Source organism: Phytophthora ramorum (genome assembly GCF_020800215.1).
Source record: "Phytophthora ramorum isolate Pr-102 chromosome Unknown Phyram_PR-102_s0005, whole genome shotgun sequence".
NCBI lineage: Eukaryota > Oomycota > Peronosporomycetes > Peronosporales > Peronosporaceae > Phytophthora > Phytophthora ramorum.
This window is the reverse complement of record NW_027150651.1, coordinates 3,292,409-3,318,271: the sequence shown is the minus strand read 5'-3', so window position 1 is coordinate 3,318,271 and position 25,863 is coordinate 3,292,409. Positions and strand designations below refer to the sequence as shown.

At 55.4% G+C, this 25,863-nt stretch overlaps 9 protein-coding genes across 9 annotated transcripts; 3 read left to right on the top strand and 6 right to left on the bottom strand.

Moving 5' to 3' along the window:
- Nucleotides 1-333: 333 nt before the first annotated feature.
- Nucleotides 334-3,609, bottom strand: KRP23_6781 (UTP:RNA uridylyltransferase 1; the record flags this gene model as incomplete). Its single annotated transcript, XM_067892012.1, has 1 exon — nucleotides 334-3,609. The coding sequence occupies one exon, from the start codon at nucleotides 3,607-3,609 to the stop codon at nucleotides 334-336; it is 3,276 nt and encodes a 1,091-aa protein (XP_067746315.1).
- An 881-nt stretch (nucleotides 3,610-4,490) lies between these two features.
- On the top strand, nucleotides 4,491-5,267 carry KRP23_6780 (uncharacterized protein; the record flags this gene model as incomplete). The annotated part of the gene is made up of 2 exons (XM_067892011.1): nucleotides 4,491-4,710; nucleotides 4,816-5,267. The coding sequence occupies 2 exons, from the start codon at nucleotides 4,491-4,493 to the stop codon at nucleotides 5,265-5,267; spliced, it is 672 nt and encodes a 223-aa protein (XP_067746314.1).
- A 388-nt stretch (nucleotides 5,268-5,655) lies between these two features.
- Nucleotides 5,656-6,184, bottom strand: KRP23_6779 (Syntaxin-61; the record flags this gene model as incomplete). The annotated part of the gene is made up of 3 exons (XM_067892010.1): nucleotides 5,656-5,827; nucleotides 5,900-6,060; nucleotides 6,128-6,184. The coding sequence occupies 3 exons, from the start codon at nucleotides 6,182-6,184 to the stop codon at nucleotides 5,656-5,658; spliced, it is 390 nt and encodes a 129-aa protein (XP_067746313.1).
- Nucleotides 6,185-6,613: 429 nt separating this feature from the next.
- Nucleotides 6,614-7,204, bottom strand: KRP23_6778 (uncharacterized protein; the record flags this gene model as incomplete). The annotated part of the gene is made up of 1 exon (XM_067892009.1): nucleotides 6,614-7,204. The coding sequence occupies one exon, from the start codon at nucleotides 7,202-7,204 to the stop codon at nucleotides 6,614-6,616; it is 591 nt and encodes a 196-aa protein (XP_067746312.1).
- Nucleotides 7,205-7,404: 200 nt separating this feature from the next.
- On the bottom strand, nucleotides 7,405-13,407 carry KRP23_6777 (Cilia- and flagella-associated protein 44; the record flags this gene model as incomplete). Its single annotated transcript, XM_067892008.1, has 1 exon — nucleotides 7,405-13,407. One exon carries the CDS (start codon nucleotides 13,405-13,407, stop codon nucleotides 7,405-7,407), a length of 6,003 nt encoding a protein of 2,000 aa, XP_067746311.1.
- Nucleotides 13,408-13,700: 293 nt separating this feature from the next.
- KRP23_6776 (Urease accessory protein F) lies at nucleotides 13,701-14,405 on the bottom strand (the record flags this gene model as incomplete). Its single annotated transcript, XM_067892007.1, has 1 exon — nucleotides 13,701-14,405. One exon carries the CDS (start codon nucleotides 14,403-14,405, stop codon nucleotides 13,701-13,703), a length of 705 nt encoding a protein of 234 aa, XP_067746310.1.
- Nucleotides 14,406-14,554: 149 nt separating this feature from the next.
- KRP23_6775 (uncharacterized protein) lies at nucleotides 14,555-16,301 on the top strand (the record flags this gene model as incomplete). The annotated part of the gene is made up of 3 exons (XM_067892006.1): nucleotides 14,555-15,152; nucleotides 15,900-16,169; nucleotides 16,240-16,301. 3 exons carry the CDS (start codon nucleotides 14,555-14,557, stop codon nucleotides 16,299-16,301), a joined length of 930 nt encoding a protein of 309 aa, XP_067746309.1.
- Nucleotides 16,302-19,069: 2,768 nt separating this feature from the next.
- KRP23_6774 (ABC transporter G family member 29) lies at nucleotides 19,070-21,166 on the bottom strand (the record flags this gene model as incomplete). Its single annotated transcript, XM_067892005.1, has 2 exons — nucleotides 19,070-19,368; nucleotides 20,341-21,166. The coding sequence occupies 2 exons, from the start codon at nucleotides 21,164-21,166 to the stop codon at nucleotides 19,070-19,072; spliced, it is 1,125 nt and encodes a 374-aa protein (XP_067746308.1).
- A 3,614-nt stretch (nucleotides 21,167-24,780) lies between these two features.
- KRP23_6773 (Isoprenyl transferase) lies at nucleotides 24,781-25,813 on the top strand (the record flags this gene model as incomplete). The annotated part of the gene is made up of 5 exons (XM_067892004.1): nucleotides 24,781-24,846; nucleotides 24,911-25,079; nucleotides 25,147-25,363; nucleotides 25,442-25,561; nucleotides 25,627-25,813. 5 exons carry the CDS (start codon nucleotides 24,781-24,783, stop codon nucleotides 25,811-25,813), a joined length of 759 nt encoding a protein of 252 aa, XP_067746307.1.
- Nucleotides 25,814-25,863: the final 50 nt, after the last annotated feature.

Sequence of the window (25,863 nt, the reverse complement as noted above, 5' to 3'; positions counted from 1 at the left end):
TTCCTTAGAAGTGTAGGTCGCTCTCATCTTTGGTGGCATCAGCTCGCGTCAGAAATCCGAGAACGATAAGGAAAAGCGCAGACTGCCATCGGTACTTGCGAACCACGTCGCTTGCTTGTTGGAGCCAAGAAACTCTTAATCTCGGTCTCACTCAGTAAACTATTTGCGGGCTCTGTTGCGGTTTTTATTGGACGAGATATCCTAGGTCAGGAGAACGAGGTTTGGCTGGTTGCATACGCCTGCTTGTTCATGTTCATTTGCAAGTATCAAACATCTCATAGCCAGCTATCTGCACTTAATCTCTCCGATGCTCCAATCCATCAACGGACCTCGCTAGACAGCGGCATTGTTGCTATCAGCTTTCGATCCGCCACGCTTGCGGTGAACTCGTTGCTGCCACTTCTTCTTCTTTTGATGCGTCTTGTTCGCGTTGTCAACATCACCCTCGATGCGTGAAGCAGTTGGAGCCGTCACGACCTCAACGACCTCAACATGACGTACAGTGCTCCCAGTCGACGAGTTGTCTCCACGAGGCTCTTTCTTGCTTGAAGCTGGTTTCCCGTTGGTGTTGCGCTTAGAATTGGTCCTACTTTTGTCATCTGGGTGATCATCTTGAGAGGCCCCATGGAGCTGCTGCTTCTTACGACGGCCATTCTTCTTCGAAGCAGCATTTCCATGGACGCCGCCCAGCGTCAAACGGAGGACGTGGCGTCTAATGTTTCTCTGCGCAACATTGTGCTCGATCCGCGGCTCACCTCTATCACCAGCTCCTGCACCTTCGCCGTCATCGCCCTCATCAGCATCTCCCGGTGGGCACTTACCAGTCGGATGTTCCGGTGACAAGCACTTCTGGCAGGGTGGCGTCGAGAACATGGCCTGGTGATGAAGCCACACGCGCCCCACGCGACCATCAGCTGCTTTCCAGTCGATCCGTGTTCGTAGAGACAATGTACGCGGACAGTTTTGCGCCTGCGTCAGAAGTTCAACCTCCCACTGTTTGTTCGTGTTCTCAGTGCCTCCGTCAGCGTCACTCCGAGCCGATGCCTCCACCACCTTTCCAACACAGAATGATTTGTGAAAGTCCTTAAAGAGATTTTCAATCGCCTCCTTTGTCAGCTCTTCGTCAGCGCTCTGCATTGTTACAATGTACGATCGCTTCAACTTGTCCACTTGTTGCTGCTTCGGTTTGCTTTGATCAGCGCTTACCGTTCCAGTACCTCCGTTTGCTTGCTTAGCAGGACTCTGCTTCGCTTTTGCGCCGGGCTTTCCGGCTTTCACGGCGGGTTTTTCGCCAGCGCAGACTTCATCAGAGAAACTTTCACCACGTGCTAGCATCTCGTGTGCGCGACGGAACTCACGAATGATTCTCTCTTGCCCCTTGAACTGCAGCACACAGCCTAGATCTCGCCCAGTCTCCAGCGGATCCTGAATGCTCATGCGCCACGTCTTGGCCTTCCGACCACCCCAGTGAGCAATTTTCTGCGCCGCCGTCTCCGGAGATCGTACCGTGACGACGCGTTTTGCAAAGTCAAACTGCGTGGCGTAGAACTCGAAGAAGCCAACTAGAAGAGACGTCAACGGCATGTTTGCTGCGTCAATCCCAGCAGTAGTGCGCTTATGATAAGCTTGGGCCAGGCCGTGGTTTTCACAGAAAGCGATGTTGATGTCATTGTAGTACTCTGGTCGGATGTGCGCAGATTCCAGGAGTCTAGAGTCCTGCAAGTTCGGCAGCACATGCACCACTTGCAGGTAATAGATGCTAAGCAACACAAACGAATAGGAGCTGAGGAAACCCATCGAAGCATCGCTAATCCTCCGTTCCTTTGCCCAGTGCTTCACAGCGAGACCCAAAGCACGCGCACGGTCATCAAAGGATGCGTATGCACGCAGCAGTGGGGTATTGCGGGTAGCCAGCACATTCTCAAAGCACAAGTCGCACTCGTATTTTGGGCCACTGCGTGTGTGCAAGAAGCGGATGATGGGGACGCGGGCTCCAGCAATCACGTGACGAACCTCACACTTTGCAGCACGCTGCAAAATGGCGCGAAGGAGGTAGAGATCATCACTGCGGCGTCTGCTAGCAGCAATGACCGTCTTCAAACGTGCAGACTTGGCGGTTGAATAGCCATTCTGAGATTCTGTGACGCCAAGCAACTTCGTAAGCTCCTCCATGATAGCATTGCGCAGCAACCGCATCTGAGTGTCGAAGAACTCCAGTTGGCGACGTTGCTTGGTATGCTTGTCACCGATCTTACCCGATCGATCGAGAGTGTTGAGTGACTGCGTGAGCTTTACAAGACTCTTTTGCACTTGTGCTCGCAGTTCTCGCAGCTGCTCAGCGCTCTCTTCGTCTGTGCTAGGTGCGTGCACACCCTCACCAACCTTACCGTTAATCAGGTGCCGAAGCTGGCGTGACCCCACCACTTCTTTAGGCGGAGCCAGGTCTTTCCCAACACCACGGCCGGTGGGGAGAAGACACATGTCCAAATCCGAGTCCCGCGAGCCGTAGCGCGACAATGAGCTACCGAAAAGAATCACCTCGCAATGACGCCATTTGCTCACCTCGCGACGCAGTACCGTCTGAATATCGTGCGCTACACGCAGACGCCGTGCCTCCTCCTCCGGCTCAATACTCGAGAGCTCCACAATCCTCTGCAGCTCTGTTGTCCACACTCGTTCTGCATCGGAGGACGTCGCCGTCATCGAAACGTCAACGTGCGTCTGCGTTTGCGCCGACTCAGTCAAGAACGTTAAGAAAGACTCCACCTGTTCGCACGCCGTGTCCTCCGCCACCTTGGATTTGTTCTTCTTCACCCTCATCTTCTTTTCCTTCTTCGCCTTCGTTTTGGTCTTCGTGTGCGCCGCAGCCTCTGCATCCTCTTCATCCACCTCAGGACTAACCTCCGGTACCTTCTCCTCCGTCTCCACTTGCTCCACCGTTTTCTCCTGTAAGACCGCGACCCACCGTCTCAGCAGCGGCTCATGTTCACTCGAGGCTCTGCTCAGAATGAGCTCCGTAGCATTATCCACCACCTCCGCCACGACGATCCTCTCCAAGGCTCCTTCCACCGTCTTCTCTTCCTTCAGCAGTTCCAGTCTTGAGACTCTCAGCACGTCACCCACCTTCTCCACGATCTCCTCTACAGGCCACAAAGGCTCCTCTTCTCGTTCTTCTCCATCTTCTTCTCCCTCTTCTTCTTCAACACTTGTGACTTCTGTTTTAGAACCCAGCGCCAGCTCCTGGCGTAGTTTTCGCTGCGTTTTAAACAGTGCGAACATTCTTTTTGTAGCGTACAACGACTGTGGCGTGGCGGCATCCCCCACGCCGTTGCAGCGGCCTAAGAGCCACTGAGCGAAGACCAAATCGCCTTCTCCGGCCTGGAACCACGTGGAGGCTCGGAAGTCGCCCAGGGAGGCGTCGGCGGCCGCGTCTTGGGCCGAGGACTTGGGCGTCGACTTAGAACGCGTCGTTTGCGGCTTCTGCTTGCGCTGTGAAGACGCGGGCTGCGGTTTGGTGTCGTGTAGTGGCGTCTTTTGCTGATGAGCGCTACGGGGCTGTGGATGGGGGCGAGGGGAAGCCGTGGCGGCCTCCGGCGCGGACGCGTCCATGGCGATGCAAGGGGAGATCCGTGTTTGTCAAGACGCGACTCGTCGGGCGGTGCGATTGGTGAAAATTGTAGCTGATTTTAACCAATGGGAAGAGATCCGACTTCAACAAGATGGGCACTTCCGGAGGACCATCTTGTCCGCAAGAAGTGCAATGTATGTCGGTTGCCAGTTCGTCTTCTGCTGGGCAGGTCTCAAATCGCTTCATGTGAGTGGGTTTTTTCGTCCGAGATGCTCGGGATCGATGTGCTTGATGTGGCCGCCTGAATCACTGCGAACTGCAGATTCCGGTGGCGGATGATAGGATGTCCAGCGGCACACGTCGTCGGACTCATTCAGGACGAGAAAAGCTCTGGCCCCAGCACAGTGCTAAGCACTGCAGCCTTGCCGACGACGCGCGCTCTATGGTAGTGCACCCGATCTCCGAAGCAAACGGCAACTTCAAACCCAGCGATAAGAAACCGCGCCGGATTACTGTACTGCGAGCCGATCGCAATTTCTTTCCTGGTCAACATTGGACCTGGACACAAAATGCCATCACCAGGCCTAAAGAGCAATTGGTTCGCCACGCAAGACAAGACATTCCGCATCAAGCTGCCAAATAAACCTGGGGCCGACGTTGCAGCGTGAAATTCCTCTGCTGGATTGTATCGCACTTAGCCGGATACACCGTGGGATCGGCGCGTCTCCTTTTCGCCCTTCTGCGCGTTTCGCAGATGCCCACCAATAAGCTCACAGAGAAGCAACGGCCATACACCAGACACACAGTTATCCGGCAGCGCTGGCGTCCACCGAGCGACTTCGCCGAGCATTTAGGCGCCTCGGCCTCTGCTGCTAGCGCCGCCCCACAGCCCCCAAGCCCCCGCCGCCCCACCCCCTTCGCCATGCTCGCCGGCAAGCGCCCGCGCCGCGCTGCCTCGGCCGAAGACTCACTCGACCCGCGCGTCATGACCGAGAGACAACAACTGGCCTTCCTGCTGCGCGCCACGGCCCCCTCCGACGCCTCCGGGAGCTCCAGTGACTCGGATAGCTCCAGCTCCAGCGACGATGACGAACCGCCACGCCCACGGCGTCCAGTCAAGCGCAGCAAGACACGCGCTACCCGTACGTGCCATTAAAGTGTGGCGGATTTTTTTTCTTATTTGTGCCGTGGGATTAGCGCTTACCCAACCGTTATTTTATTTATTTTGTGGTTTATTATTTTTTTAGGTGCTAATGGCACGACGGGGAAGACGTCGCCGAGGACAGGGGACGCTCCCGTGATTTATTGCGGTCGAGGCCGACCGCCCAAGAACTCCATCAAGCTCCCGAAGAATAGTCCGCTGCACCCGCACGCTCGAGCCGCGAGGATGTCGCCCAGGAGCCACAATACCAGATCCGGGGACGCCGCCGTGGCTGCGGCCGTGTCGGTCAGTTTAAAGGCCAAGAAGATGGCGGCCGGTCGAGTGCTCAAGACGCAGAGGAAAGAGCCCGTCAAGCAGGAGAAGACCAGTCCGTCCAGTGCCAGCGATGTGGCCATGTTGGGCAGCGCGGCTGCAGCTCCGCTCTGTGCGCTGTGCTGCGACCTGGAGCCGTTCTGCGACGCGCCGCTGTTCCTGTGCCCGGCGTGCGATCAGAAGTACCCGACGCAGCAAGCGCTCGGTCGTGTCTGTATGACATAGCCAGCGGAGTGGAGGAAGAGAGAAGGGATGGGAAGCCGTGGAAGTAAAACAGCGGAGAGTGAAGGAAGAGAGAAGAAAAGTGATGCCAAGTGCAGATGCAGGTGCGAGCGCATAAGCAGCAGCGACGTCATTAGCTGCGAGCTGAACGCTTAGTACCTGTGGGGAGGACGGCACATGGACGATGGAAGAGCGCGACCTCGGCGTGTCTTGTCTATAGCTGTCTGTACGGATTCGATATGATTGAATGGATGCCTGTAAATCCTTCATCCCTGTCGTGTTCCTGCCTGCCTGCCAGCGTTTTCTCTGAGGGCCAGCGTAGAGCACTTGCTCCCTCCTATGGAAGTAAATCTCCTGCGCGTGCAGCATCAATATATTACCCCAACTCTCTTCATGTCATGATGACCAAGTACGTCAGCAGCAGCAAGATGAGCACGAGCACAATAATAACAATGAAGTTCTTCATGCCGCCCGACTGCTTGATGAGCTCCTGCGTCTGTTTCGTCACGGCCTCCAGCGTCTGTTTGGCCTTGTCTGTGTCGTCGCTCAGGTCGTCCAACATCCTGTCAGCAGCAGCAGCAAAGAGAGCGTTAGTCTCCTGCAGCGACCAGTAGCTCGAGTGCGGCGCCTCCTACTTGTTCTGTGTGTCCAGCTCCGAGCTGATGTTGAGGCTCATGTCGCCCAGCCGCTTGACGGCCGAGTGCAGCTCGTCCAGGTTCTCATCCTGCTTCTGGCGCTCGACCTGCTGCGCGCGCCGGTGGTCGGCCACGTAGTCGTCGTCCGCGTGGTCATCAGGCTGTCGCACAAGGGGTAAATTAGCACGCGCAGAAAGAGGAGACATATTTCTACTAAACGCCACGCACCTCGTTGCCCAGCTTGGCGTAGGACGGGGCCTTCCCCGGCGGGAACGCGGGCGCCATGCTCGCAGCTTCTTAGTCGGACGTGGCGAAATGCCCGGAATAATGGCGCGCGCGCTGATTGGGCTAAATATAGGATTGCATAAACGGCGCAAAAGGGAGATGGACCTTGAGGTGAAGCGGCGCACCGCACTGTGCATCTTCCGAGCTGCAATAATGGCGACTTGCTCCTGCATTGGTGGCGGGTGTGCTACATGTGTATTAAGCTCTTGCTACTGTCTGTCGTCTGGTTCGTCTGCACGTCGCTCGCTGCTTCCTCCTCGACGTCACTAGGAAAATAGTCACAATAAATATCAACTGGGAGTAGGTGGCGCTCACTTGGGCTCTGCTGCTCCTTCCTCCGTTCGCCTTCTGCGTCTCCGTCTCTTCTTCATGATGTTGCCTCATTTGCGGCGCGTTTCTCGTCGACCTTCTCGAACGTCGTTTGGCACTCTACGTCATGCACGCCCGGCGACCGAGCGCCTGCTGCGTCGGGTACTTCTGGTCACACGCGGGGCACAGGAACAGCGCGTCCGAGAACGACGCCTCATGCGCCGTATCGTAGTCGCAGCACAGTGCGCAGCGCGGTGCTCCGTGCCCAAAAGACCGGGCCGGGTCCAGATGGACAACGTCGTCCGAGCCGGTGGGGCTGGGCTTCGCTTCGTGCTTCTTGTCGCTGTCTTGCTGCTTGGCCTTCAGTGTCATCACGCGCAGATTCGTGTGGCTTTTCCTGTTCTTGGGCGGACGTCCACGGCCTCGACGTGGCGTTGTAGCTGCTGGCTGCTGCTCCGAGCTCTGGGTCCGCCGCAGCTTCTTCTCCCGACGAGGCGGCCGCATCGTCTCGTCCTCGGAGCTCTCGTCACTAGACTGCGACGCGTCCGACGCTTCGTGGGCGGTGGTGCGCAGCAGAAACGCGAGCTGCTGCCGCTCCGTCATGAGGCGCGGGTCCATGTGCAGGAGGTGGTCTTCCTCGTCCTCCAGCGCCCGCGACGCGCCAGTCTTTGGTCGGTGCGCGCGCTGGCGCTTCCTGGCGCGCGTGGCCATCTTCCTCTCTGCTGGGTGTCTCGTAGTTCTCCAGATCCGATGCCGCTTGCTTGCTGTCTCTCCGGCAAATCGCAAAGTGAGCGATGCCCTTTCGATTTTTTGATTACTGTTTGCAAGTTGAAGTGACCAAAAGCAAAAAGACAGAAGAGCACAACGTTGGACCAGTGTGGAATGTCCGCAGGTTTGAAATGTCCTATATGTCAACCTCGGGGCGCGTACACCTTGCCGTCCTTGCCCCGGAGCAGTCCGATCTCCTGTTTCAGCGCTTCTACCTCGCGTGCCTGCAGCTTCACTAGTCGGACAAGTTTGTTGCGCTCTTTCATCTCGCGCTCGGCTAGTGCGGCGTCATCTTCCATGTTAAGCAAGCCGCCTCCGTCCCGGCCGCCACTGCTTCCGCTGCCACCGCCCTGGTTATGATTGAGCTCACGCTCCAACTCTGCTTGGCGTTCGGTGAGCTCGGCGATCTGTGTTAGCAGCGCAGTTTTCTGCTCTGTTGCTTGCAGGATAGCGTGCTGGAACTGCGGATGCGTCTGCTTTACGCGACGGAGGGCGCGCTCGCCTTCGACCTCGCGCAGCTTCACGCGAGTCTGCAGTTCGTCCATGGACGACGCGTCGCAGGCACGATCCAGCACCTCCAGGTCCACGAGCTGCCCGAACTTGAGTCGCTGCAGCTGCTCGCTGCGTTCCTGCGCCCGTGCGATGGATTCCTGCTGTAGGCGCTTCTCGCGAGCCAGTACGCTCTGCTGCTTGTGAAGGTCGCGGAACTGCTGGCGTAGATGCTTGTTCTCGGCCTGCAAGGACTCGATGCGCTCTGTCAACGCCGAGAACGCGCGTGTAGTGAACACGAGACAGCCTGCAGCCTGTGCTGATAGCAACCAACCTTGCTGGTTAGGAGAAGGGGGCTCAAGACAGCGTAACTGTCGCGTGCTGAGCGGTACCACAACATCTAGCTGGTTGAAACGTGACTGCTTTTCGCTCTGGAACTGCTGAGTGTCCTGTTCCGTCGCCGCTAGCTCCTTGTCGATAGCGCGCTGTTTTGCCGCCTGTCGGTCCCCAGCTTTTCTGAGCTCCTCGATAGCTTTGTTCAGCTCTCCCATCGCATCGTCCACGTCAGCGCGCTTTTCACGCAGCGCCAGCACCTTCTCGTACAGTGTCAAGTCACAGCCTAGCGGACACGCATCCTCCTCTTCCTCATCATCGTCGTCGTCGTCTTCGTCATAATCTTCGTCTTCGTCCTCCTCTTCTTCCTCTTCTTCCTCTTGCTCCTCGCCGTCGCGTGCGCTTTCCGGCGACTGACCGTTTCCATCTTTCCCTTCTTCTTTTCCACCTGACGCCGTTGGTTTCTTCTTAGCCCGCTTGATCTTGCGTTTGAAGAGCTTTTGCAGTGCGGCAAAGCTCGGGTGGGGTGTGGCGGTAGATCCCGTCCCGCCATTTACCAGCATCAAGAACTCGGCTTGCACAGATCGCTCCTGCCGCGACCACTCGTCAAGCTCGTGCTTTTTGCTCGCCAGCAAGTCCTGCACATCACGTAGCTCGGCCATAATCTGCGCTTTTTCTCCTTTGCTTTTCTCCAGTTTGTTGCTCAACAAGTTCTCCTTGCTCTCGAAAGATTCAAGAAGCGATAGTTCGCTAACAAGTGTAAATAACCGCAGCTCAGCTTGTTTGAAGCCAACCCCGAGCGCAAGCCTTTCGCGCCGGAGGTGCGCTACAGCCGCATCAAAGGCAACAACTTCACGTCGCTGCTTGCGTTCCAGTAGAAGGGCTTCTTGACGCATCAGATATTCGCGCACAGCCACGTCATCCCCATCAAAATTTCCCCCATCCAGACCGAGAGATGATGACCCAGTTGATGCTGCTGGTGCAGCTGTGGCAGTAGCTGCTGCACCACCATCATCCATTTGCAGATGCAGATGCCCAATAGTAATCCCGACGGAAGCGCTACTCCCGGTCGACACAGTCGAACCGGGACCTTCAATAGCTCGAGCCACCGCTGCAATGGACCGATCCGACGATTGGTGGTGTTTCTCAGCCCCGCCAGTGCGCGTCAACGAGATTTCAGAGCCCGCTGTCTGAGACTGCGAGTGCGATATGACCTTCTTTTCTCTCAGGAACAGCTCGATATCAGCGTCGCTCACACGCTCACGCTGCTCTGGCCACTCACGAAGGTCCACCGCAAGTCCTGCGGGCGCAGGAGGTGCAGAAGAACCCCCGCCACTACCCTTTGCAGCTAGTGCAACAAGCAGCTCGATTAATCGTTCTTGGTCGCGTCGTAGCTCGTTGATTAGCTGCACCTTCAGCTCGCGAAGTTCCAGTACTTTGGCATTGAAACGCAAGCGCGCTGCATACAGACTCTCTTCGAGTAGAGCGATTTGTCGCAGCTTCTTCACCGCATTCACACGCTGATGCTCTGGGACTACATAGTCTGCGGCAGTTTTCAACTTGTAGTCTCCCATGTTGCGTTGAGCAAAAGCAATAGCAACAACATCCCGGGGGTCATCAGCATCTTCACCTGGTTTGCTGTTCATCCAACGCGTCAGCCTATCCTTTCGTTCTGTTCGCAGCCGCTTGCGCGCTTCGAACCCGTGAACCGACTTCGAGCTACCAGTCTCCGAAACTACCGTCCAACCTGCTGCACCACTACCACCAACAGCAGGTTCAATGTGGCTCATGATCATACGTCGCTCGTCCTCTTTCAGTGGGAACTCCTCATCCAGTGGCATATCCTTCTCCATGATGTCCAGTACTGACGCGCGCCTTGGTACACCGCCTGCCTTCCCCCCAGCCGGTAATTGAATTTTTGCGGCTGCCTCGGCAGTGTGAATCTCCGCCAGTCGCTTCTGAAGTGTCGGAGGCATCTTCATCGTGCGAAAGGATTGAACACTAAGGCCGCTCTCAAAAGCACGCAGCGTCATCAGCTCTACAGCCAGTGGCCCAACGTAGGTATTGCGCATCTTCAGCAGCAGAAGCTCTTCTTTCTCCACCGCAAACGCAAGCTCCTTTCGAACTTCTTCGCAAGCCTCGTCACCCTGTCTGGTCAGCAACTCGCCGTAGTCCAGATCAATTTCCCAATCTTCAGGATCCACACGGCTCTGAAATGGTAATGCCGCATCTTGAGCCTGAAGGTCTAGAAGTTGAGCTCTCATTTTACTTATAACAGCCCGGGTCGAATCTTGTTTGCTGAGCGTCGACCTTGCACGTGCATCTGCCTCACTTTTCAACTTTGCGTCTTCGATTGTGTACGCTTCCCGCGGGTTTGTCAGGTCTGCCACCCCCAGTTGTGTCAACGCTGCGGCCGGCACCCCGTTCGTTTTGTTCGAACTAGCATCATCCCGGATCGGAGGTGCGGCTTCTGGTAACCCGTCGGTGCTTTTTTGGTCACCCACAAGACGAATTACTCCTTGAAACTCTTCGTTATCCGTGGCAGCACCGACACTTGGCGACAACTTGCCTTCAATGTAAGTGGCATAGGCCTTGGCAGCGTGGAAAGCTGGTAGGTCCCTCAAATCGGTGCTAGCAGAGCCCCCTCCAGTATTGCTGGCCTCGTCCTCATTTTTATCATCCATAGCCTTCTGCTGCATGGTTATCACTGTTTCTTGCTTTTCACGGGCTTGATCACGAGCGATGGCAGCCTCAGCCAAGAGACTCTCGTACTTGCCAGCGAGCAACTTCGATGCTTCCTCAACTTTGTCGCTGTGAAGTCGGCAAATACTAAGATTGCCGTCACATCCTACTGCGACCACGTACGAATCGTCAAACGATAGTGCGAGGTGTAGTCTGCCGTTGCTACTGGATGCCGTGTAGTCGTGAAATTCACCGCTAATGAATGCATGAGGTCTTCGCGCACTGCGAAGCTGAAATTTACCGTTTGATAGGCCACACAAGAGGAACCGCTCAGACGTCGACAATTCGAGTGAGGTGATGTGCCCCCCAGTTTCTGACGCCATCTCCTGTTGTGGTGTTGGCTGATCGTGCTGAACCACAAAGAGGTTTCCATCTAGTGGTGCCTGACAACTGAGGTAAATGCGGTCTTTGTTCGTACGACCGAGTGGCTTGCCTTTATCTTTCTCAGGGACGACCGTATAAAGAGCTGCCCAAGCCTTGGTCGTCCCATTCGCTGGTCTCACTTCTACCTGGAATTGATTGCGAACTTTCTCTTCTGTTTGGAGGGCGGTGATACTCGGATGTTGTGCTTCAAGTGTTTCCAACTCCTTCACACTCATGAAGCGGTTGCGCTGGTGCAATGTCCACTCACGAGATGAAAGATGAAGCTCATACGATTCTCGCTCTGATACATTGGTAGAGTCAGTCCGATCTGCAAGCTCATCAATATCATGGATCCCCTCTGACCCATCGCCATCTTCAGAACTACCTTCCGTTTTACCATGCAGCTCTTGTGACGGCAGAAAAAACTCAAACACCTGGCCGTTCACTAGTGTGACAAGAACCGCCTCGTCGTCTTCACGCCAGCAAATTGCTATCACCGACGCCGGTACGCGTTGGAACCCGAACGGCTCATACTCACACTGATATTTTGCGAATTTGGACGACTTGATACTGGGCACGACCTGGAAAAGGAAAAAAGTCCCGTCGTCACTGGCCGTCACAAAGGTTGAGCCCGAGTGCGAGTAGGCCATGCATGTTACACGTCTGGTGTGGGGTTTGAACACGTTGATGCGTACCCAAGCGCGGTGTTCAACATCCATGAGGAGAACGCGAACTAGTCCGTCATCAAAGCCAACAGCCACCTGTCGGCTTGCTGGTACGAGATCAGTGACCACTGCAGCACTGTCAGGCACCCAACGAATTGTAGTGGCGGCTGCCAGCGTCGTGCGGTCGCTAGTATTATCTTGGTCTTCCATACGACCTTGCTCGGGATGCACGGTCATTAAGCACGATCCAGAGACATAGTCCCAGGCACGAACGCTTCCATCCTCACCGCACGTAGCTGCAAGATGCTCGTAAGGAGAGCAGGCTACGTCAGTAGCACGGCCTGTATCATTCGAAACATAGTCCAGTTCGACCTCGTGCTCGTCGTTACTTTTCAGCAACAGCAAGTGGACACCGCCGGCACCATCTTGTAAAAGGTATCGGCTAGTGTCTTCCTTTACTACAGCACGGATATCCATCTGTGGCTTTACGAACACCTGACGCTTCATGGGGACAAGTGCGACAGTCTCATCAGCAGCTACATCCGCGCTATCAATGGAATCAAAGCTCCAGAAGCGAACGTAGCCATCTCTGCCAGCCGTCACGATATGTCCTTCCTCTTCATCAAAATCCACAACATTAATTGTGCCGGTATGAGGAAGATGACGACGCGAAGTCAGAATCTCACACTTGATGAAGTTGCCGTCCCAGAGCAGTAGTACACCGCGCTCCGTGCCACTTAATACTTTCTTGTCGGGAAGAACACAGAATGCCTCGATATCGCTGAGCTCGCTTTTGCCGAACTTCCCAATATCACCTTGCAGCTTAAGACCTGTAAAAGTCGCTGCCATTTTCCAGAGCCGAATATGCCCGACACCGCTACTTGCGAGAAAACCACTGTCCGTCGGGGCGAATCGAACACTGAAAACATCCTGCCCGAAGGCCTTGCATCGCAACACGGTTTGCTCTTCCCGCCAATTCCACACGGTCAACAGAAAATCTGGAGCGCTCCCTACGGATGCCAGGGTTTCGCCATCCTTGCTGAACTCTACACTGGCGTAGGCCCTCTCCGTACCGTTCCGCAGTACGTGAGATACCGTTATTTGCGGGTAGCGGTAGATGGAGATGTTGGGCCTCACTCCCTTATCGCCGACAGCAAAGAATTCACCAGACGGGTGAACTGCAAGACTACCTACACCACTGCCGCCGAAGCCAAATATGTAACGACGATACTTTACATTTGAACCAGAAACAGAGACGTGTGGAGTCATAGTAAGTAGCTGAACGGTGTTACCCGCCGCTGTCAACAGCACGCCACCATGCTCCTTCCCGTGCATCGGCTCAACGACGTGCAGGATACGGCGCTTGCCTGTGTCCAACCCGTTCATTTTAGAGAATACAAGATGATCTCTCGCGATCTCCCAGTTGTTTAGCGGTCGCACCAGCTCTGAGGTTGCGTAGTCCGGTACTCCCTGCTGGGTGCCCTGCCCGTCTTCAAGCTGCTCTTGGACGACCTCAGACAACAAGCCACCATCACTGAGCTCTTCACCTTCCATCGTTCTGTTCGGTCTGGATTTCGTTAGCCAAATGCATGATCCGTCGCTTCAGCGCTATAGTAGAACGACCTTTCGTGCCGGACAGCATAGCAACAGCAACATACAAGAACTGCAGCAGAGGAAAATGGCACTCACCAGCTCAACCATACCCGAGTAAGTTTGGATCTTGTTTCCTATTGAACTGACTGCGCAATATCTCCATCGTTCCAGCACTGCACACCGTACACCACAACGTCATCACCCACAGCTTATACCCTCCTCTTCTCACCAATGATCCCCCTTAATCTCCCTTATCAACTGTTGAAGATCCGCGTGTACAGCTGATCGTGCATGGCCTGCACAAGGTCCAGCACCGGCGCCGACGAGTACGAGTCGTCCACGCGTCGGTTCTTCTTGGCTTCGAACACTTTTTCCAGCAGCGGTGTGGCCTCAAACTGCAGCTTGGCGGCCTCCAGCGGTCCCACGAGGTTGAGTCTCGTCGCGGCGCTCAGCACGTCGCGTGTGGTCACGAACAGGTACATGCGCTGCGCAGCCTCCGCCTGCACGCCCAACAGCGCGCAGACGACACCGAAGAGCACCGCATGGTGCACGCCGCCCTGCTTCCTCCTCTTGGCCTCTTTCCGGACTGTCAGCAGCGTCTGGAAGCGCGGGAAGCTCGGCGCGTACGTGGACAGGGCCAGCCTCAGCAGCGCCGCGCCCTGGGCGAGCGATGCCTTGCGCGCGACGTGGTTCGAATAAAGAGCTGTGGCGCGCGCATTGAGCCTCAGTACGGAGTCCACGAGTGCGGAGTCTGATTCCGTTCTCCCGATCTGATACGCCGAGAACACGAGCGGCAGTGCCATGTTGGCGCTCTGGTGCAGCGACGCCGACAAGAATTCGCGCAGTGACGCGGTGGCCACGATCCCTTCCTGCGCGGCGGCCTCGAGTCCCAGCGAGTGCGCGAAGCCCCCCGTCGGGTACAGCGAGTCCACCATTTGCCACAACGCCCAGTTCTCCATGAGCGCAGAATGCAGAGAAATCTAGAGTGATGGTCAAGTTGATGTACAATATGGAGTGGCGTGCTGTGATTGGCGGACGCAAGTTGAAGTGGACGGCTACGCTCTATCTTTATCAAGTTGCTTGAATCTGTGGATGAAGATCAGCGTTCATGACGCCTGACACGCTGGGTCTGCAACGCGTCCCTGCTCATGGACGGCTATTGCGCACGCTGGTCGAGGCCTGGGAGTGCACCCAAGTGGGCCATCGAGGCATGTACACAGCACCACGAGTCCGCGCGCTGGAGCGCTACTGCCTCACGGTGTCGCGCACGAGGGTGCTAGCCGTGTGCCTGCTCACTCCGCTGCCAGTGCTGGGATTCGTGGTGGTCATGGAGCTGCTGCCGCTGAGCCCGCCGAGCGACGGCTGGCGACGCAACTCGGGCTGGATCCTGCGCTACGTCTTCGTCTTCTGCCTGCTCACGTTTAGCTGCCTCCAACAGGCGTCGAGCTTCACTACCACGCTCAATGTCACGCTCGGGCAGTCACTCGCTATCGTCTGGATTTGCGTGAGCAGCTACTTTATCGTGCTGCTGGCAATCATGGCCGTGTGGGTCTTCCCCATCCCGTTCGTGTTCGAGCTCACGGGCGGCGTGTTCGGTGGCGTGTTCGTTGTGTGCGTCGTCGTGGTATTTGGAGGCAAAACACTGAAGAAGACGCCAAAGCTCTCGGCGCAGCTGCGAGTGATTTATAACGTCTCGGCCGTCGAAGGTGCGATGTGCTTCTTGTATCCTGCTTTCAGTGCCGCTTTCCATGTGCTCCATGGCGGCTGGCAACTCGCATTCATACTGCTTCTCTACGTGCTCAAGGTGATCCTGCGCTTCTCGATGGCTGTTGCCTGCTGCTCCAGCAAAGACGGGGAAGATAAAGTCCGGCTCCGAGCACGATTACCCGAGCGTGTGGTGTTCACAACGGACCTCTTTCACTTGGTTTACCTCATGACGTGCCTTCAGGGCCCGCATATCTCGCTTTGGACTGCCGCTTCACTTGTATCGATTGACATTCTCAATTCAGCGTTTGGGGTGTATCGCCTTGTTCACCGGCCATCCACAGTGCTGATTCTACGCAGCTTCCCGTCAGCTAGGTCCTCGCTTTCCGCGGTGGTGCCTCTGAGTGGGCCATTAATATCAGCTTTCCCGACTGGTATCTCTGACCCGGTAAGTCGGGACGTTAGCGGAAGTATCACCAGTACCTCCAGCATGAAGCTGGCGCGACGCTCTCTCTCTCAGCCATCCCTACTACATTCTAACAATTCGAAGTCATCTCGACCATCAGCGTCGAGGTCGTGTTCTTTATCACAACTTGCGGGGCTTAGGGAGAAGAGAAGGTCCGATCAACTGAACAACCAAGACTTTACTAACGAGTTCACACGGTTCCAGACTCTGTCTATGACCGAGTACTTCATCCTCGTTAGATACGTCTCCTGTATGATTCCATTGATGGTTGGAATTTATACAGCAGTGCTATCACGTTTACCGAACGCTGTCTACTACCCGTCGATGGCAACCGCTTCATCGCTTGAGTTCCAAGAATCACAAATTAACGTGGCAGTCTACGCGGTGGTTCAGATATTGTCGCTGATTGTATTCGGGGAGATCCTAAGCTGTCACCTGCAGTTCCCCATAATGCACCAGCTAGCCTTCGTTTTGGAGACGGCTGCTACTGATGTCCAGGCTAAGCTTGCGATGTTTATTCCGTACTGCTTCTTTTTCTTCCTCGAGCACAATGGTACGTACGCTTCCCTAACAAGTGGCAATTTCATGAATGACTGAGTTTTTCACTTTGCCGTTTGCTGAAGGTGTGGACTTTAGTTTTCGCTTCGCGTGGATTGATCGAACCGAAGCTCCAAAGAATCTGTAGGAGCTACGCTCCGGCGAGCCAAGTCACATTTGGCGATCTTTGTTTTCGTCGAGGAACCGAGTCGGGCATTCATCACAATTCTCTGCTAAATTCGATGCGAATGAGAGTTCGTGCGGAGCTATATTCGACGCTATCTATTTGAAGTGGGCCTTCGAGTCCAGCAGACTCTCCTTAGTACTGGACAAGGACCTCATGGCTGAAGCCATTGTCCGAACGGGGCGGCGTATTACCAAGGTGTGTGATCCCTTCTGTAGTATTTGGGAACGAGTACAAGTCAGTCGTCATGGAGCCTACACCACTAAACGAGCGCGGGCACTCGAGCGCTACGTGCACTCGAAATCATTCACGCGTGTGCTGGCTGTCTGCTTGTTGACGCCACTACCAGTTCTATCCTTTGTCCTGTTACAAGAGCTGGTGCCGCTTGAACCTCCTGCAGCTGGTTGGCGAGCCAACTACCGGTGGTTCGTCCGATCAGCAGTCATATTCATGGTCCTCACACTCGGCTACATCCAGCAGGGTATTGTCTTCCTTGCCCCACTCAAGGTTTCGTGGCGGCAAGCGCTGACTGTCACGTTTTCTACTGCGGCGGCGTACTTTGGAGTACTCGTGGTCATCAGCACCGTCTGGGTTTTCCCGATCCCCTTCGCCTGCGTGGTAACTACGGGGTCTTTCACGTGTCTTTTCTTCGGGGTTTTCGTTGCCGTTATTGGTTGGCAGGCACTTACAACGACACCGCGGCTGTCGGCACATGCGCGAATACTGAAGGGCGTCCTCGTCGTGGAAGCGGTCATCGTATTCGTGTACCCAGCCTCTAATGCTGCGTTTCGGTCGCTCCGGGGGGCGCAGCAGCTTGCATTCCTGCTGGTTCTCTTTCTTTTGAAGGTGATCATGCGTTTGGTTATGGTGTACGCTCTTCGTCGTGGAAAAGGAGGCATGGCCATCGCACAGCGCTGGAGGGCACGCTTACCTGAGGTCGTGGTATTCAGCACTGAATTATTCCACGTGCTGTACCTGACTGCGTGCCTGCAGGGCGACCATGTTACGATCTGGGCAACTATCGGGCTCTCGTTGTTTGATGCTAGCGGTTCTATGGTGAGTATACGCCATTTGCTGCGCCGTCCTTCAGCCATGTTGATCCCCGACCGATCGAACGAAAAAATTGGGCCATCTAGACACTCCCTTCATGCCATAGTCCCTGTTTCAGACTCCACGTTACCTTCACCTGTGAGGCTACCAATCATCGATTCCACAACGTCCAACAGGTTTTCAAGTCGTCGTCGCTCCAGCACTACCACTCTTTCTACTAGCCGTCGCCTCTCCATAGTATTTGCAGCAGGCGTTGGAAACCTCAAACTCGCGAGGCGCTCTAGCTCTCGCTCTCGGTCTTCGATGCACTCGAACGAATCTGTGTCCCGATCAGCCCCTCGTATTTCTTTTAGTGGCCGCCCAAATTTCCAGGCATTTCCTCAAGTTAGCAGTCAAGAATTTTCCGCCCAAATCTTGCGTCTCCAGACGCTATCGATGACTGAGTATTTTCTTCTGGTTGAGTACGTCAAGTGCATCATTCCTGCCATGTACGGCATCTTTCAGGTTGTGGTAGCTCGTCTACCAAATGCTGTCTACTATCCATCGCTCGCGAACGCCACCCCAGTCGAACTCCACCGAGCGCAAACCAACATTTTGGTATTTGTATCTCTTGAAATATTTTCTCTGACAACATTTATGATGGTACTCCACCGGCGTCTGCACTACTCCGTGCTGCACCAACTAGCATTCGTTTTGGAGACCGCGGCAGATGATATCCAGGCAAAACTAGCAATGTTTATCCCGTACTGCTTTTTCTTCTTCCTTGAGCATAATGGTACGTGGCTCTCTCGTACTCCTTCTCTATCTATTGCAGCACAATCTAATAGCGAGGATAGGTGTGGATTACAGCTTTCAGTTTTCCTGGGTAGACAAAGCGTGAAATCGTGAGCCGACCATACATGTAGAGCCCCTTTATTTGAGCTGACTTAGTCGGAAAGGTATGTGTGATTCCATGAGCTTGAGATCAATGAACCCTGCGATCAAACTAATCGTTGGTCCTCGTCGAATATTCAAAGAGCAAAGGAGGTAGCGTTTTATCATTCGATGCGGGATGACACCAAAGAACCATCGTTGAGTAAGGTATCCACGCTTGCCAGCGCATGGCGGTTAACCTTGAGTATCTGTAATCGCCTTTATTTTGCCTGGGAAGGAATACAAGTTGGACATTATCGGGACTGCAGGGCCAGAGCACTCGATCGCTCAATATCGTTCACGCGAGCTCCAGTCGTATTCTGACGCCTCTGCCGATTCTAGCGTTTGTACTGCTACAATAAACCATGCCTCTCGATATGAGCTACATTCAGCAACGTCTTATCTTTTTTTTTCGCATCACGTTAGGTTTCGTGAAAGCAAATGCCGGACATTATCCTTTTGTACGACAGGTGTTTATCTGTCTTTCCGATTTGCTTGCCTCTGTGCTTGTTCATTTCTGATGTCGAGTGGAAAACAATCACTATTACACGCCCCAGTATTGGAACACGCTTCACTTTGTGTTCATGCAAACAATTGGGATCGGGCAACAATTTTTTCACAAACAGTAGCAATGTATTTGAAAACAAAATCTGCAAGCCAAACCTCCACTACACATGCACAGCTCGCATTCTACGGTGGCAGACGTAATTCCTAGATCGTCTACCATGCGTAGTTGCGGGCTACGGTTGCCAGTGCAAAACCCACTTGCTTTACCTCTTCAGGTGGCTCACGTACTTGAACGTGAGGTAAATGGCCACCTGCAGCACGACCCAGATCACCAATAGACCCGCCATGAAGTTGTACTTGCGTTCCGGACGGAAATCGTACGTCTTCTCGATGTAGGCGGCCACCGTCATGTTTGACGTCGTGTTGCCCGACGGCACTGAGATCACGTCTTGGTTGTCGCCGAACTGCGCACCAACCAGCGCCGCAAGCGAGTAACTCGACGGCATCAGGTAAGTGAACCACTTGTAGCCCGCCTTCATGGCCGTGCGCGGCAGCAAGTAGCCTGAGAACAGGTTGAACAGGCAGGACAAAGCACCCACCGCCACGTTCGCCACTTTCTCGTTCGGCATCAAAGCAGACATCCACTGCCCCACGTACGTGCACGCTGACGTGTACAGGTAGAACACGAACATGAAGAAGAAGTAGTCGCCAGCGTTCGAGCTCCAGCCCACCAGCCAGTACTCGATCGTCACGAAGAGCACGATAACGATGATCAGATACGGCACCTCTGCGAACCACAGCGACAGACTGTACGGCAGTGGACCGTAGTAATTCGACATGCGCTCACGGTAGAACACGGCGCGCTCGGCGCACGTCACCTCCAGCACCGTCATGAGATTGATCACACCGATGAAGTCCATGCTGTTGTAGATGAGACCGATGTGCGAGTTGATCTTCTTCACGCTGGCCGTAGATAGTTGGTAAAAGGTGGTGCCGAAGATAATCGCGAACAATGGGAACAGGAACATGCGCATGAAGTTGTACTGCGGGTTGCGCCAGTACGTGAGTTGCTGCTTCTTGGCGAGCTGGCCAAGCTGGTTGGTAAAGCCCGTCGCGATCGGCGTGTAGTTCAACGTTGAATGGCGCACGAAATCGTTCGACACCTGTGCCAACTGCAGCGTGTGCTCGCGGTTCGACTTGTAGAGCTCGCTGTTCTTGTACTCGAGCGAGTAGTCCTTTACATCACGGCCGATACCAGCACCGATCACCTCCAGCATGTACGTGGCCGGGTTGTACTGCGGACGGATTTCCATCGTGCCAGGAATTGACTCGAAGTACTCGAGCATCTTCACTGAGTCCACGCCCAAGTCGCCAAAGTACGCCGTGTAGCCTCCCTTCTGCAGCAGCAGAAGACCGTCAAACAGCTCAAAGATGGAAATGCTAGGCTGGTGGATCGTGCACAACACCGTACGGCCCGTTCGCGCAATCGACTGCACACCTCGCATCACGATCAATGCAGAACGCGCGTCCAAACCGCTGGTCGGTTCATCCAGGAACAGAATACTCGGGTTCGCCACCACCTCCACGCCGATTGTCACGCGCTTCTTCTGCTCCACTGACAAACGCCCCACCATCTCACCGGCGATGGCCGACAACTCCAGCAGCTCCAGCGTCTCGTTCACCAGGTTCATTCGCTCCTCCTCCGAAAAAGTCGGCGGCAGACGCAGGTTCGCAGAGAACACGAGCGCCTCGTAGATCGTCGCGGCCTCCGAGTGGATATCCATCTGCTCGCAGTACGCTGTGATGCGGCTGAAGTTGGCCGGGTCTTTCGGCTCGCCGTTTACGATAATGTCGCCCACGATGCGTCCGCCAGTCTTGCGTCCGGCGATCACGTCCATCAGCGTCGTCTTACCAGCACCGGTCGCGCCCATGAGCGCCACCATGCGGCCTGGCTCGAAGTGCGCCGTGATGCCACGAAGCAACTGCTTCTCCACGCCGGAAGGCAGCGTCACGAAGTATTCCAAGTCTTTGATGCACAGGTTCGACGGGGTGAACGGCAGACCGGCACCTCGAGCCTTCGTCTGCACGACATCGCCAGCACCAGGCGTTCGGACTTCCACGTACACGTTGTCCTCCTCGGAGGCGTTGTCCGTCATTGCCTTTACACTCACACCCTTGTACTTCTCGTACCGAATGAAGTGTAGTGCCAGACCGTTGAGCGTCGTGAAGAAGAGGTAATATGCCACCAAAACGCCGATACCGAACCAGACATACTCCGTGCCTTGTGAGATCGAGAAACTGTCCAAGAACTTGGAGCTCTGTGCGGGAGTGTACCGGTCGCTCGAGAACTCCGACAGCATGTTGCTTCGCAGGGCCCACGCCAACGGGTTGAACCAGTACATCCAGATCCAGTAGCCCGGGATCAAGTCCGCCAGGATAATGTTGCCTGAGAAGAGCAGAAAGAAGCTGACGGAGATACCTGCCAGCGCCTGACCCACCGTGATACTCGGTGACAGCGAACTCAGCATCGTCATGTACGCACCGATAGCATGCTGGAAGCACACGAGCACCAGGAAGAACACGATGTACCTCTCGAACGTCCGCGTCAGTCCGCTCATGAAGTAGAAGAATGTGCCCAAGATGAACGACACCGACAGGTTCACCGGAATCTGCACCACCGTCTCCGCGATGGCGTACGACATGGTGCGGAAGAAGTTGCGCGGGCGCTGCTTGTAAAACACGCCGCGAAGCTGGAACGAGATCGTGATCTGCTGCCATGCCTGCCGCTGAAAGAGCGCGATACTGAAGAAGATCATGCGCAGGTAGTACGTCGAGCTCACGTTGAAGTAGATCATACCGAGCACCAGACCCACGATGAGCGCCTCGAACAGCTTACCCCACAGCAGCGGAGGGTCACGCAGCCAGATCAATTTCTGGCGGTGAAGCAATAGTAGCGTGCTTGGCACGAACGCTAGGCCAAACTCGGACTTCTGCTTCGAGCGCGCCAGATTGGCCACGCTCTTGGCCTTCTGGAAGTCCTCTGCGTTCTCGAACTGGTGCTCGTTGAACCCTTTGCCAATGGCCTCGTGCGTCTTCTTGTAGATACTCGACTGGCAGAAGAGGTTGTTGAAGTCCTCGGAAGACACGGCGAGGTCTTTTGTCGGCACCTTGCCGTTGGCGTACGCGTGACCACGGCCTGACGTCACCTCAATCAAGAAGTCAGCCGGGTCCACACGAGGAGGACAGACGAAGCCGCGCTCGTCAAAGTAGTCCAAGATTTCCGTCCTCGGTCCATGGTACACCATGTGACCTTCGTTCACCATCAGGATGTCGTCGAACTGCTCCACGACCTCAGGTGTCGGCTGCAATAGCGCCACGATGACCGACCCACCTAGGGTTTTGCACCAAGTGCGAAGCGCCTTGATGATGTCGAACGTCGCGGCACTGTCAAGACCCGTCGAGATCTCGTCACACAGGAACAAGCTTTGGCCACCCACCAGCACCTCGCCCACCGTCACACGTTTCCGTTCGCCTCCACTGACACCTCGCAGCAACGCGTTGCCCACCACTGTGTCGGCACAGCTTTCTAGACCCAGGATCTGCAAAAACAGCTCCGTGCGCAGTGCCGCAATGTCGCGCATTTCCTCTGGCTGGTCCTCCGGACGGCCATTCACGCACATGTCCGCAAACTTGAATGTCTCGCGCACCGTGAGCGTCGGGATGTGGTTGTCCGTCTGGTCGACTAGACCCACCAGCTTGATCAGGTCGATGTCCTCGCCCTTCAGACCCGAGTACAGGATCTCTCCACCGATCTTCGTGCTCGCATTATCTTGCAGCTTACCGGCCAGCGCCTTGAGGAACGTCGACTTGCCGGCGCCAGGGTTGGCCAAGATCAGCGTCATGGAGCCTGGCTTGATGATGCCGCTCATCGGGTGCAGCGCCTGCTTGGTGGTCATGGGGACCTTCTGCCATGGCGTGAAGATCTGCGCCAGGTGGGACCCCACCGTGCCGTACGCGCCAGCTTCAGCCGGCACTTGCACCGAGAACGACAGGTTCTCGAAGCGCACCTCGGGGGTCGGCAACTGGAGGTTGGTCTTGCGTGACAAGTGGTTGTACTTCTTGAAGAACCGCTCGAGGCCGCCGTTGAGCATCGTCTCGAGGTTCTCCGCTCGCAGCGTGCTGTACCGACTCGTCATGGTGTCTCCACCGCGGTTCGAGTACGGGTCTTGAAGACTGCGGAAGTTAAGCGATCGGTACACGCCGGGAACCTCTTCGCCCGCGTCTGTGGCCTCTGGCTGCAGTAGACTCATCTTGGACGTGGATTCCGTGGAGATGGTCGAAGCAAGTAGAAGTCTCTCGGCGGGTGTCAAGTTGAGCTGGGGTGGTCAACCGAACGGGTGGGGGGGGGTCCTCGGCGAGCCGAGGGAGATCCAGGAATGAAGACTGGAGAGCCTCAGACTGCAGTGTAGGAGGTGAGCGATCGGTGGCATATGTCCGCCTCGCAGAGTCGAGCAGTTCTATCCCACGAAGCTCGATACATGTATGTATGTATGAGAGGGAAGGACGAGGGTGCCATATGGAGGCCTCAGGTGTATTGGTCTTTGGTCTCCGAGACGAGGTTTCACCAAAGATAATCAATCTTGTCTTAGGGGGACGGCGTGTCTTATGATGCCAGCTGCGGGATATCATAGCGGCAAAGCTTGGCGTGGGCAGAACCACCTTTCCTGATGGCTTTTGTCATGGCTGTGGGGCGACTCACACGCACCGAACTCGGCATGTGCTCGATCCCATCCGCGTGCGTGCTGTTGAAACACAGAAATACATAGATTCGCCGAATGCTTTTGTGAATGATTCGAAGAGATACCAAACTCGCACTACATTGAACTAGCCCTGACAATTGAAAGTACGGCCGCTGCACAAGGTCTAGAGAATGCTGTGGAGTGTTGTCTTGATCCAACAGAATGCATTTCCTTGCTGGGCTTTTATGTAAACGTTAGTGCACGGTCTCTCTCAGGCCCAAAGGGCTATTGCATCACCTCAAAGGTGTAGTATTTTAGTGCGCTTGTACATGTGGTTGCAAGGCCAACACAAGAGGCGTTCGAGACGACCAATTCAACATCCTCGCTGAAATACAGGACTCAAGCTTAACAAATGTGCGACCTCGTTCGGATACTTTCCAGTTCGCGCGGAGATATCGCCATCAATGGTTCAACGACGGCTCTTTGACGAGCCCCATGCATGCGCGTGCCCTGGCGACACCTCGGACACGGGGACCTCGAACGATGTTCGTCATTGGGGGGGAGCCAGGCTTAGTTGTGTTGGTCAGACTCGTAGTGTGCCCTTTGTTGTGGACGTTACCGCCAGAACTGTCGTCCTACGCTAAGGTACCGCCAATGGATGAAGCGCTCGCGCCAACTCGTGATCCATCTCGGCGGTCTCAACGATAAGCATTCGAGTCGCAGGCTGCGACTCGAAGACGCAGCAAGTAAATGCAAATCGTCTTGCTCAGATATTGAACAAATGTCGTCACCGCTGACCCAAAGGAAGTATCGATCATGGTTTTACAAGTGGCAGCATCAACGCCGAGTCAGCAGCTTTATTTTTCGCGAAGCTGCTGCTGGTGTCAAAGGCAATGTCGGCCAACGGCATTGCCGCTAGGAACGTAGTGGGGTTCGCAGACAGACGGCTTCCGAGCCTCGTGGGCCACGTGCCCGAGTGTCGGACCCCAAGAGCGGTGTCCGAGGTACATCGCCAGCTCCACATCGATTGGCGCTAGGATTGTGAGCTGCCATCTCTCGGGAGAGTCCAATCAGCAGTTGCGGTACCTGTCGAGACGACGACGTGCCAAGCGATGGCGGTCTTCGCAAGCCCGACGACGGGATGATGCAGAGGCGAGCGAGTCGTGTATTGCACCGGCGCATTCCCTCGTCGGTCTCGGTCTCACTTCCAGTTTGACGCGGACGACCACAAGACCATGGGCGCCGACTCCATCAACAGCAGCACCACCACCGCCATGCCCGAAGTGGAGAAGGACCTCAAGGTTCGTGGTGCTCTACGTCCTGTCTGTCTGGCGATCAAGTGCTTACTTTTGTTCGTTGGTACAGATCCCGCGCCACATTGCCGTCATCATCGATGGCAACCGCCGCTACGGCAAGAACAAGTATGGCTCGGGCACACGCGGCCACTCGGACGGCACCAAGACCGTCATGAACTTCACGGACTGGTGTATTGACGCTGGCGTCGAGGCGCTCACAGTCTTTGCCTTTTCCACGGGTAAAGTGGCGTCGTCTCCAAAGTCTCCGTTATTTGCCGGCGAGACTGACCCAATGTACATTTACAGAGAATTGGAAACGCGAGAAGGCCGAGATCGATGCTCTGATGAAGCTGGTCGACGGCTTCATCCATGACATCCTAGGCGAGGCGCTCACCCGCAACATCAGAGTGCGTGTACTGGCCTCCGACAGCAGTAAGCTGCCCGCGTTCCTCGTCAAGTCGATCAAGGAGGTCGAGACCAAGACCCAGCACTGCAACGCCTTCCACCTCAACCTTTGCGTCAGGTGGGCAGTCTCAACAACTCCAACCTAAGCCGTCCCCACTCATAAGGCTAACGAAATTTTTTGATGGCGCTTTTACAGCTACGGGGCACGGGACGAGATCGTCGGAGCCTGCAAGAAGATCGCTGCCGAGGTCGCCGGGGGCGAGACGAGCATCGACGACATTGACGAGGAGCTGCTGAGTCAGCGCATGCTTACTGCGTACGTTTTCGTGTTCTGCCTTTCGTTCAATCTTGTGCTCACTCTTGACCACTTTTGCATGACAGTGGCCTGCCCGATCCGGACATCTTGCTCCGTACGTCGGGAGAGCTGCGCATCAGCAACTTCCTGCTATTCCAAATTGCCTACGCCGAGCTCATTTTCATGGACAAGCTCTGGCCGGAAGTCACGCGCGAAGACCTGCAGGACATCATCGTGGAGTTCAACCGCCGCAAGCGCCGCTTTGGCAAGTAAACCCGACCATCACAGCTCCCAGCATTGCATAATCTAATCAGAAGTCAACG